The 13,007-nt window shown below is 39.4% G+C and overlaps 1 protein-coding gene across 14 annotated transcripts in view; it reads right to left on the reverse strand.

Annotated features, from left to right (window-relative positions):
- The window catches only part of BBS9 (Bardet-Biedl syndrome 9), a 432,422-nt gene that overhangs the window by 226,505 nt on the left and 192,910 nt on the right, over positions 1 to 13,007 (reverse strand). Inside the window, exon 21 of one of the 14 annotated variants that reach the window (XM_077811052.1) lies at positions 6,884 to 7,034. The exons of the other annotated variants lie outside the window; for them this stretch is intronic. Coding sequence (XP_077667178.1) covers positions 6,921 to 7,034 — 114 coding nt within the window. The 3' untranslated portion in view covers positions 6,884 to 6,920. Of the gene's footprint in view, positions 1 to 6,883; positions 7,035 to 13,007 lie in introns of those variants that run through there. 14 annotated transcript variants of the gene reach the window in all.

Below are 13,007 nucleotides of genomic sequence, written 5' to 3' on the forward strand. Positions count from 1 at the left end.
AGATTAGATTAAAATGTATTAGTAACAAAAGAAAAATGGTTTCAAAATATTCCTTTAAATAAAAGTGTGAATTTGGTGCTAATGCCAGAATGACAGCCACAGCCAGCCTAAAGTCTTTTATCTATCCACAGACCAGTTACAGCACTGACTGTGACAGTGCAGACTCCCTAGTAATGTCCAAATAATGACCCAGAACTCCTCCCTTTAAGGGTAGGAAAACTGTCCAACATCTGTGCCACACAATACTTGATCTCTCTGTCAATAAGTCTGCCAATTAGTGTCATCTGTGATGGTATTCATTTTTGTGACGTTGACACTGGTCTACTGGGATTTGGACCATTAACTCATGAGCCCCCAAAGATCTATCAGAGGGTAGTATCTTTCACTCAGCCTACCTGAGTTGGATTCAAAACAACAATCTAGAGGTGATGATCTACATACTCCATATTATCAATTTCCTAAACTATCCAGCCACTCTAAAAAATAAAAAAATAAAATAAAAAAACCTCAGAAAATGAAGCAGGGGGAAAACCCTATGTGAAACAACAGCTGCAACAGTCTTAATAACAGTTCTTCAGCTGGTAATCAAAAGAAAACATACACTCAGGGCACTGGGTCTCTTGCTCTCCTGATACAATCATGCACATGATATGTGTTCATTCATCCCTCTGGAACTGCGCCTTCTTTCAGCTCTGTTCTTGTAAGCTGGCAGAGTAAGAAAATTCTTGTTTCAATTCCCTAATGGTTCACAAGAACAAAGCCAGCAGGAACAGGATCAGATGCAGCTCAGTTCACATCACACCTGCACTGGCTGCACAACAAACTCAGCATACAGGGTGTTTGGTCTTCTAAACCTTTGAGTTTGGATTTCAAGTAGTACTCAAAAAAACACGTTTGTCTATGTGCTACAATGACACATGCCAAAAGGCTAGCATTTATCTTATTGTGGTCAGATGTGTTTACCACCAGGTCACTTGAAAGAACAATTCTGCACCTCACCATAAAAAGGTGCCCACTGCTGTGCAGTAAGTTAAATGCTACCATTAAGCACACACATATCTGTTCACAGGATCAGGGCCTTAGTTGCTACCACCATACTTCCACATATTTTCATTGTTTTACTTGTAATACATTTGGCACTTTCCACATACTTAAAATTCATGTCATATGATAGGATTTAATGATATACTTAGGATTTCTCAAAAGCAAAAAGATATTTAAAAAAGGCATATAATGATTGAGAATATTGGGGTTGGCCCCTTGCAAGGCCTGCAGCCTCATACCCCTTTCTTTAGTGAATGCCCTCCCGTAATCCTGCTTCCAATTCCCATTTATCGGGGAACTGGAATCCCTGTACTGGACAGTTGCTAAGTTATGACAACATGAACATATTATGACCTACAGGGCTGCTTTAGAGAAAATGGCACCCTGGGTGAACTTGTATTTTGGTGCCACCCCCATCACTCCTGGCCCCCACAAGCTCCCTGGGCTTACCCCTCCGTCCCCCCATCACCTCTGGGCCCCGCCGCCTCCCACAGTGTTTAATTTATATTGAAAGAGATGCCAAAGGCTAGAGCTCAGCCCTGGCACAAATTAAGCACTGGCACGGCAGCCTGATATTGGCGGGTGCTGGCCAGGCACCCAGCTCTGAACCTCCTGCATCACTGCAGAAGTAAGGGTGGCATGGTATATGGTGTATTGCCATCTTTCTGCACTGCTGCTGTGGATCGTGGTGCCTGATGCCAGCATGTAGCTTGAGGTAGGCTTCACACTGTCACACGGGGGATGCATCTTGCCAGAACCCACAGTCCTCCTGGCTCACCCAGGGCCCCATTTCAAATTTGGGGTAGGGAGGGAGGAAACTTTAATCATTATTTCAGGGATTACTTATGCACTTGAAAACTCTTAAGGTTTTTGCAGATAAATACTTAGGAATTAGCTGACAGGAGCACTGTATCTAATTGTTATATAAAGAAAGAAAAAATATATACAAACTCCAATTAAAGCCACGATTAAAGTTTATATTTAAATTTAGAACAATTAGGAGATAATACATCAAGATAGTCCCAATCCCAAGCCTTGAAGTATCAGTTCTGGAGCTTTAACACAGATATTAGAAACACGCGTTTAATACTTTGTACACTAACTTCAGTAGAGATAAATAAAAATAAATAAAATCTGTTTACTTTCTTTAACAGACACTCTGTGTTACTACCATTATCTACTCTATTTCAGTCACTTGTTTTTCACTAACAACATAATTTTAACACATGTAATTAAGGGTTTTTTTCTCTTTTATTAAGAAAGGGAATTTATTTTTATAATTATTTTGGCATTTATGTTTACTGATCACAATCATGTATGTGACTCACTAACATTTGACTCCATCATTGCTATTGGTATCATAGATGGAACTGCATTTATTTTCATGCAAATTTTAAGTTATTTTACAAATATAAGTAAAAATACAATTTGAAAATAAGCAACCTTCATCTGCCCAGTGTCTAAAGTTGTGTGTTTAGCTAATGTTTTTTAAACCGGTGCTGCTACGGTTAGTACAAGCTAAAGTTACATTCTAGAAGGATACTATTATTTGACTGTACCACTTTAAATAATGAATGACAAAGCACAATATGATAATAAAAGTAATAATGATAATTACTCTAGCCAGGACAGGTTAGGCATTTTAGAACTCACTACTCAAAGAATTAAATGTAAACATAAGAAAGAAATAAAATTATAAAGCGCACAGACGTGCCGGACGCCGCTTCCCGCAGCTCCCATTGGCTGGGAATGGTGAAGCATGGCCACTGGGAGCTACGGGGGCCGTGCCTGCAGATGGTCAACATAAACAAAATGTCTTGCGGCCCACCGGTGGATTACCCTGATGGGCCGCATGCCGAAAGTTGCCAACCCACAGCATAGACCGATCAAAAAATTAAAATAACAGCACTTTGAAAGAATAAAATTACCGAGAATGTATGTGCCTTGCAGAAGTACCAACAAGTAACAATAACAGCAACAACAATATAAGTATGTGTTGGGGGGTGAGTGTGAAAGAGTGTGTGAGCTCAGGGAGTGAGAGAGTTGTGGGAGTATGTGAGAGACCACGTGCTGCCCCTTTAAGAGAATGGCACTCACCAGTCTGAAGGAAAACTCCTTCAGACACAGCAGCAACTGCCAGCAGCTCCGTCCCTCTCTTGGTGAGCCCTGTCCCCACACGCATACCCCCGCTCAGCAGAGATGGGGTACATGGCAGGGGCGGCAGGGGGCACCCTGACATCAGCGTCCTCCGTCCCCTCCCCCCCAGCAGATAGGAAGCTCCCGGGAGCCTCTGCGGGGCGGCTCCAAGGCAGGGGGCAGGAGCCACGGGGCTGCAGACACCAGCAGAGCAGGAGGGGGAGGGGCACTCCTGCTCCAGAGGTGCCCCATTTATACCTGCTCCGGAGGTGCCCCCAGCCTTTACCAGTTCGCCTCTATGTAAGGCCGGCCCTGGATTTACTTAGGATTTACTTAGCCTACCCAACAGGTCCTTGGACGTTTGACAGGGGAAAAAAAACAAAAACAAAAAAAACACTGCCAAGGCCAGTCTAGCAATGAGGGAAACATTCCTTCTCAGACCCCCAAAAGCTACTAAGCATGATGCCCACAGCAAGGCCCCACCCCCACCCCATACTCTCATCCCAACGAGAAAGAAGAGAGAACTGTTGCTCCAAGGCATAGAACAGTGCCTTGAGCAGGGAAAAGAGCTTATCCTTGGGTACACGGGAGTCAATGGACTTTGCACTGTCCTATCCAGTTAATCAGCCAAGGATCCCCGCATCTCTTCCTAAGCCCACAAGGAAGCTCAGTACCCAGGAGGAAGGGAGAAAAAAAGTGCTGGCAATCCTAAAAGGGTCTCCAGGTTTTCTGACCTGCCTGCCCAGAAAAAGTCTCACGGGGAGGGATATAAGGGTGGGAACTGCAGATGGAAAGTACACACCACTGTTTGAAAATGGCTACAAACTACAAATATTAACTTTCCATCTGTTTCCCTTCGTTTTAGTTTTGTACAAGCCTCCCCATTGCCCAGTGAAGGTTTAGGAACAGTTTTATTGCATAATTTTTGGTTTTAACAAATCCAATGGCAACAGGCCATCTCATAAGACAATGCTGTAAGTGCCAAAGCAATTCAGTTATTGTGCGCACATTGCAACATTGTGAGTGGTTAAGAAGTCCAATTCTCAACTGACAATCCATACCACAGATAATGCAGTCAAAAGGTGCAGGGCCAGATGAAGCCAGTGTTAGGCTTACCAGCCTGTAATTGCCAGGATCACCTCTAGAGGTCTTTTCAAAAATCAGTGTTACATTAGCACCTTTCAGTCATCTGGTACAGAGGCTTGTTTCAGTGATAAGTTACATGCTACAGTTAGTAGTTCTGCAATTTCATATTGGAATTCCTTCAGAACTCTTGGGTGTATACCATCTGGTCCTGGTAACTTATTACTGTTTTTATTTATCAATTTGTTCTAAAACCTCTTCTACTGATGCATCATAGGGCGACAGTACTGTTGAAGAGTTTTCCATAAGATCTTGTATGGAGATTACACCCTCGGTGCTAGATGAGAAAGCATTACAAAGCAGCAGAGAGAAGAATATATTGAAGAGTTTTGATGCCAAAATATATCCCTGTTTGACACCACTGAGGATTTCATATCTGTCGGATTGATAAACATCATCATATTGGACTGTAGCCTTCATGCCATCATGGAAGGATCGAATCAGAACCAATTCTCTCTAGCAACTGGAAAAGGCCCTTTCTGCTGATCAGGTCAAAAGCCTTTGTAAGATCCAGGTAGGCCATGCAGAGAGATTTTCTTGTTCTTGACACTTTTTTTGCAGTTCCCTCAGTGCAAAGACCATATCGGTATGCTTAATCAAATAGTACCCTGAACTATGTAGAATGGGGAAACGGGCTCATTTTTCAAGGCCTCTGTCTCTTTCTCTCTCTGTGTTTGTGTCTGTCTGCGTATGCACACACACATCAACCACTAAATTGGCAACAAATGCTTTTAATTATTTTGGCTGAGATAAGTTTTCTGATAAGAAGAATTTAAATCCTAGAAAAAAGTTAAGCACAATTTGAACACTTTTATCTGGTTTCCCTGACATTTTAAGTTCATGCTCTCATTCAGTCAAATCTAATAGTTTTAACTTTGTTTCACCCATTACTGGTCATAATGATATTCAAGAGTTCATTCATGTTCTCTTTATTGTACTGTATCAAAGTTATCAACAGACAGTAAGTATGCTAGCCATTTACCGGCTACCCACTACTCTACACTACAAAAAATTCAGAAAAAAGTATTGCCCATTGGGGTGATTGAATAATTTGGCCCAAGTTCAGGAGTTAATTCATGTCCTTTTTTATTCCAAGTTAATGTAACTCAGGAACATGACCCAAAAGATACACTTAGGTCTGGTGAAGAGTAGTACTTGGTCTTTCTTTAGCATCTCCTGAGATTAACATAAGAGCAGCATTCTCTTTCACCTTAGAGAATCTATTCATCTTTTGAAGAGAGAGCATGATTAAAACAGGGATAAAAATGAGGAGAGCCTATGGAAGGAAGTTTGTTAGGAGTTCACAAGGTTCTATGATCTTCCATATTTTTCCTTGAGCTCTGAGCCTTCCTCTATTATTATTTTGTAGCTTGTCACCATTGTAAGTGGAAAGAGCTCATAATTATGTTGCTGTCATCTGTCACTGTACAGGGATGGGGATGGTATTTTAAATGCACAGAATTTGTGGTTTAATGGATGTCCTGGTAGGAAGAAGACTGCAGTTGGTTCAAAATGTGCTCTGCCTCCCTGGTAATCCTAAGCCATATGTCACAAAACGAAGGGCTGCCTCACAATGGAGGAATAATGGTGATCCATAGGACGAGTATCAGGTGACAAACCCACTTTACTGAGGCCAATTTGTTGCACAGCAAAGCAGGAGGAAGCTAAATTGTTAACTGGAGGACCCAGTGATGAGTTACTGAACACCACTTGTGGGGGAACAAGTCCTTAGGAAAACCTGTTGTGCTAAGGGAACATGAACCAAAGGCCATGCTCCTTTTCAAATGCAAAATTCCAAAGGGAAAATATAAAAGGAAACTAATTTCTCAAAGGTGGTGGTGGTGAAAAAATTTGCAAAAGGCTCTCTCAGCAGAACAGAAGAGGAAAAAATCTGCTCCCCCATATGGAGGCAAAGAGACTGAGGAGAATGTGGTGGGTCCAGCAAACATTCCAGTAGGAGGAACCTTTGCTTTAAATATCTATGCCTCTATTAAGACAGACTGAAAAGAAACATACAAGGTATAACTTTTGACCAGAGCAGTAGATCCAACACAGCAGAGACTGGCATTGTCCTTTCTGATTCTGAAAGACACTACAGTATATCAGATAGGGGTACAAACTATTTGGCAAGCCATGTACAGTAGAAACTCAGAGTTATGAACACCTCAGAAATGGGGGTTATTCATAACTCTGAACAAAACTTTATGGTTGTCCTTTCAAAAGTTTACAACTGAACATTGACTTAATACAGCTTTGAAAGCTTACTGTGCAGAAGAAAAACACTGCTTTCCCTTTATTTATTTTTAGTAATTTACATTTATCATAGTACTGTACTGTTTTTCCATTTTTTTTTTTGTCTCTACTGCTGCCTGATTGCACACTCCCAATTCCAAATGAGGTGTGTGGTTGACTGGTCAGTTCGTAACTCTGGTGTTCAGCTGCATTGCACCCATGGTGCTAGGGTCACTGAAACATAATCACCCAGGTTCAGTCCCTACATGATATATACAGGTTGCAAATGTTACAGATGTTTTCAGACATCAGCCTTTCTTCTCCAGGCAACAGTTTTAGAAATGCTGGCACTCAAACACAGATTATTAATAATAATAATAATAAAAAACCAACCCAAATCCTAAAACTCCCCAGGTATTTGTAAGATCCACATAAAGGAAGTTGTTTGTAATCCTGCGGCATGCATCCATGTGAAATACCTTCAAAAGACAATGAAATCTCATTAGACTCAAACTACACTGTCAGGAAATAAATAAAGTATACAGCTAAGTAACAGACTTCTAAATAAGATGCTGACATATGGTAAAATATCCCAGTGTAGAGGTTCTGTAAACGTCTCTGTTTTTAAGAAGTCATAAGTATTGTATTTCACACTAGAACATTTCCAGATTTGCTCCTTTTCCGCTCCTGTCCTCCTCCTCAAAAACATCTTCAAAAGTGGCCATTTACATTATTTTTGCTTTTGAAAAGCTTGTTAGTTATAATCTATCCAGCATTTGTTTACATAACTTGTGGTCATTTCACATACACTAATGAGAGAGCCTAGTGATTTTCAAGAAACAGCACTTTACTGTGCTTCATGAAATACCTATGATAAATAATACAGGTGCTTGCTTAGTAAAGAGTATTTTCTATACCATTTAGTATTCTCTTCAGGACAAAAGCAAAACCTACTGAACACAGAAATGGAATGACTAATAAATACACTTCATTGATCAGAAAACTCATGTAATTAGGAAAATCTTTCAAATTTCCATTAAAATTAAAGTACTGACATTCAAAACAGCTTTTTAAAAATAGTAACCGGATACCACATTGTATGTTATTAAGTTTATAAAAAAAATGTACCAAAACACATGTTGAACAAATTAGCACAACAAAGTACTTATTTTAGGCATATACATATTCGTAAACTTTTTTATTCTAAGCACAGTATGCTTTCAGACTTTAATTACCGTTTTGAGGTATTTCCATTACTTCCTATGTGGAAACCCTACTGTTAAAGCCCCAAGTTCTTTCCCATGCAGAACATCCTACTGAGACTTGGGTAGTTATAAGCACACACTGAGATTTTTCAGAATTAGCCCAGGCTCTGAAACCTCATGAGGGAGGAGGATCTCTGAACAAGATTAAGCCGAACATCTACACTGCTATTTTTAGCCCTGCAACCCAAACCCTGCAAGCCCAAATCAGCTGACGTGGCTCTGAGACTCTGTGCTGTAGGTTTTTTATTGCCATGTAAACATACTCTAGATAACTTAAGCCCTTACGTCCCACAGAAAATCAATGAGGCTTAGGCCCAGATTTTTAAAGGCATTTAGATATTGTGCTCCGCATTGCAACACCTAACTGATTTAGGAGCCTATGTCAACTATCAATGGGATTTAGCCTCTTAAGTGCCAAAAAACTTTTGAAAATGAAATTTGGGCTCCTAACAAGTTAGCCATTACAATGCTAGCACAGCAGTGCCCAAGGACCTTTAAAAATCTGGGCCTTAGTGCTACTGAAAATGATCCTTAGGCACTTTTGAAAATTTTACCCTAATTCTTCAACATTTGACAAAAGGGTTGGGTTGGGTTTCCATTTCCAATGCTAACAATGTTTTCTACATATCATAGAAGTAAAGCAAAAATAAAATCTGTGATATTAAGCCCCTCCGGGCCTTAGGAAGAATATTTTCATGGCCCTGTAGAGAGATCAGATTTTCACATAAACAAGCAAAGACCAATTTAATAGCTATTTATAATATATTAATCTATGAATGCAGATTTTGTATTTCTTGAACTAATTTGCTTGATGAATTAAAGTGGGTATTATTCTGTCTACAGTAAAAATCCTCTCCTAGAAAAGAACTCTAAAAAAAAAATAAAAAAAAAAATTCGTACACTATACTATCCTAAATGCCATGCCTTTAGTTTGTGAGCATTCATAATACTTATTTCAAAAGGTTTATTCAAAGATCACTTTGTTGCATTTTAAAAAAAAAAAAAAACTCTGGCAGGTCTCATCTCCTTTTCTGCAGAAATTGGACAACTTTTTGATATGACATTAACAGTTTGCAACACCATTAGCAACATTTGCTAAACTGCTTGTCGGGGAATCACACCAAAAATCAATTAGTATTATATGCATTTGTGATATGTCCACCAATGTATTTTTCTATTATTTATTAGCTTTCTTTCAAGAACCTTTCCAATGCTCTTACCCATTTTATAAAAATAAAATACAAAAGATAAATATTAAAACCCAGATAGGAACAAGAAATTATGTCTGGGACTGTCAAAGGAGCACAAGTTTGAAATTCTGGATTTAGTGAAGTCAATGGTGAAACTCCCATTGAGTTCAATAGGGCAAGGATTTTACCCCAAGTGATAGAATTTCAAAGGAATTTAGATGCCTAATTACCTCAGGACCCTTCCCCTTTGAAAATCTGACCCTACATATAGTGCTGTATTCTGTTGTAGTTTGTGTGTGCTGTCACATACATTTATCCACTACCAGGAATAACAGCACATCACTACCTTTTCCCATAGCCACTTCTTATAGGGGGTAGACTTCAAGTGGTGACAGAAGGATCCTGCCCCCTTCTTTTGGAGAATGCAGAAATAGGTACAGCTTGCACCAAACCCCTAAGGTTGGTCAGGCTCAACAAAATCACTCACAGAACTTTATTCCCCAGACGTCGGCCCTCCTCCAAGAAAACTCTATCCCTGGCCCCTTTAAGGTACGTCTCTGCCAATCAAAAATTCCTGAGTACAGGACAAATTGTCCTGAAAACAGCTATCATTCTGAGGTGGAAAGTAAAAAGCTGTTACAGAAACAGCGAGGATCCAAGCCATTTAGGACTCGCTTGTGGAATAATCCTAGCACAGCCATACATGGGAATGGAAGGGAATAATGATTACTTGGTCAGCCACGTCTTTGCTCTGGTTACTGGGAGGAGCACAGAGGTTGTGTGCCAGATGCTACCTCCAGCAAGCATGCAGAAAGAAAGCGGGTAAGGAGATGATGAAGCCTACCCCCCCCCCATTTGCTAGCAAGCAGAACTAGTTGGCTGTGCAGTGAGAGTAAGCTGCATCCTGAAAAATACGGTAGCAGTCAACTTTTCTCCCCTCCTCTCACACACTCTACAGCAGGGGAGCTGGAACACTTTTATAGTGGGGGTGCTCAGAGATCCTGAACCGAAATTAAACCCTGTATATGATGGAAACCACTTCAAGCCAGGGGATGCTGCAGCACCCCCCCGTACCCCTAGTTCCAGCACCTATGCTCTCTGGTGCACACAAGGTGGCCTGGGAAGAGGCACTGTGCTTTTCTCCATCTGCCCCTTACTCAGGCCATCGCATAAAATGCATCATCATCACTTAGCGAGCAATACCAATTTTAGCTTCTGGGTGGCACAGTATGCAGGTGTGGATCATCATATCTAAGTCTTTATCCAATGGAAATAAAGGTGCGGTGTATTCACTAGCCATAGATGGAAAAGGAGTTTAGGAATGATAGAACAACAGTGCACAGGTTCGCTATTAAAAACCCATCAATTATTAACAGTTACTGTATGGCAGTCTCCTCCACACATACCATTACTACAGCTTTCCCTTACACTTAGCATAGGAGATTTCTGTAGCATCTATCTGGTAACAGTTGACAAATGTCTTTTTAAGGCTTCTACAATGCTAACAGTAAATAGAATTACAAAATGTAATATAGTGTAATTAACTTTGTATTAAAGGTCTAAGTACACAATGATTTCCCTTATTGGGAACAACAGACTATTTAAAACTGCAAAAGCAGCCAAGAAAGTGGTTCAGTCCAAAGTAACCACATACATTTTTACTTCCCGTAAGAAATAATTTTTAGTATATTCTGTTTTGGATTCATGATCCATAGATCTCTAAACAATTCTGGTCAGAAACAAATTAAAAATTTCCCTCTACAATTATTAAGCAGGAATATTTCCTTTCCCAATGAAGCCAGACTGTCTAACTTAAACTTACATACCACATTTTTGTAACAAAATCAAAAGTTGCCCAAAGCAAACAAATAGCTTTGGGTTACTTGGGTTTAAATCATCATCTTCAAGAGAACATCAACAATATGAGGGCCATTACTTGGATTCTTACTGACCATTTGTGGAACACAACATTCCACTATTTCTAAAATATATATTATCAAAGAAAATGTATAAACAACCACATAGAATTATTTTTAATTTATTTTTTACTTCTCAGACCACAAAATGCTATATGCATTCCTAATATTAAAAAAAAATCTACTCCATTGTTAAACACTAGACTGTGATGAAGGCACATGGATTTTATGATGCTGTGAAAGAAATTAGCCACAGTTTGAAAGTGACATTTAATCACAAGCAATGGTTAGCAGAATTAAAATAGCAAGCAGTTCAGGAATGGAAATATTGTACATAGCCATATAACTGCCATAATAACTGCACTAAAGCAGAAAAGTGTTCTAAAAACCTTTGTAATTGGATTTAACAAAAATCAATATCCAGTCCCCACTAAGAATATGTCTGGGATGAGTCAATTCTTCACTTTTTTGACAAAGAGGAAAAACAATTTATGATATGGTTATGGTCACTGCCATGGTTGACAATATTTATCATATGGCTCCACTAACCATCCAATTTATATTTTCACTAGAGAGCGAAGCAGTAGTGGTTCAGAGGATGCTGTTAATGCTACTGAACATTCAGGGAGAAATGAACTGCGAGGTAAGAAGACACCATTGGTTCATATAAGCTCATAAATTGTGTTAAGTCAAACATACACCTGCTTGTCACTATATCCTGCAATCATCTCTTTTTACCATACCTCCTAAGCAGTAAAAGGTACATTACAAACTTTTTTCTCTCTGTTTCAACAGATCTTTTCAGATAGGGAGAGACAGGCCAACTAACCATATTGGCCCTACATGATAGGGAAATAATGAAAGACTCTTCAGTAGGAGAAACTCTGGGTTCATTGACAAGTTGAAGTCAATGGGAGTTTTGCCACTGACTTCAATGGGTCCACTATTTAACTCAGTGAATGGTCAACTGCATATTGTAAACAAACTACCAAATAAGTAATAGATGTTGAAGCAATCACAGCATAATGCAGTTTTATTGCCCATGAATGGCACACAGGTAGAAACAACCTATGCTGAATGTTCTCAGAATTTCAAATAAGGAATGCTTGACTAAAACTGATGCAGAAAAATCTGTGTGTGATGTCGTTTCAGCAGTCTTTTCTACTGAGTCATCACTCAGTAGAGAAGTAAAACACGCAGAAGCATAACAATTTTCTTGAAACATTTCAGATCCAGTATATCATGCAAACTGTACAGCCGGCACCAAATTCCTAGTTATTCATCTTTGATGTGCCAACATTTCAAATAAAGCCAGCTCTTCACGGACTGAATATGCCACCCTGTATTTGTAGAATCATCTATACCAGTGATTTTCAATCGTTTTTCATTTGAGGACCCGCAAAAAATTTTCAAAAGGAGGTGTGGATCCCTTTGGAAATCTTAGGCATAGGCTGCAGACAGGGGTCCATGGACCGCAGGTTGAAAACCACTAATCTACTGTAAAAGGTAAAGGGTGAATGTATATTCACATAGGGAAACCACTTTAAAATAAGATGGCAAATTTTTTTAAACAACAATATAAAAAACCTTTATAATTAACAGATCTGAAAATATTTTTTTCCATAGTTTTTAAGTGGGTTGTGACTAGCCAGAGGATATCCAATGTAAGATGGGATGTTAAGATTTTCTTTTTTCCTTTGTGTTAGCTTGATTTAGGAACTCCACAAAAAACCATACACTTTTACTTAGAAAAAGCCAATACTTACAGCCTGGTTCAGAAGCAAGTATGAATTCAGCAATATATGCTCTTGTCTTGTGTCCATCTTTCAACAGTTACTACTAAAGGGTATTCTGAAGATATAAGGTCCAATTAGCAGTTAAAACGTTTCTACTATAGACATTTTACAATGTGGGCGACAGACCAGGCACCACCATCTGAAGAAATTCAGCCATTTACTGCGGCACTGTTTAGCACATCCTAAAGATGAATGGAATCAAACAACAAATTCAGAAGTGCTAAGGATTAAAAGAGATATTTGTTTGTCTACTGTACTAAAGAAGCCAGAGTATTAGGCATTGTC

Source organism: Eretmochelys imbricata, chromosome 2, assembly GCF_965152235.1.
Source record: "Eretmochelys imbricata isolate rEreImb1 chromosome 2, rEreImb1.hap1, whole genome shotgun sequence".
Taxonomy (NCBI): domain Eukaryota; kingdom Metazoa; phylum Chordata; order Testudines; family Cheloniidae; genus Eretmochelys; species Eretmochelys imbricata.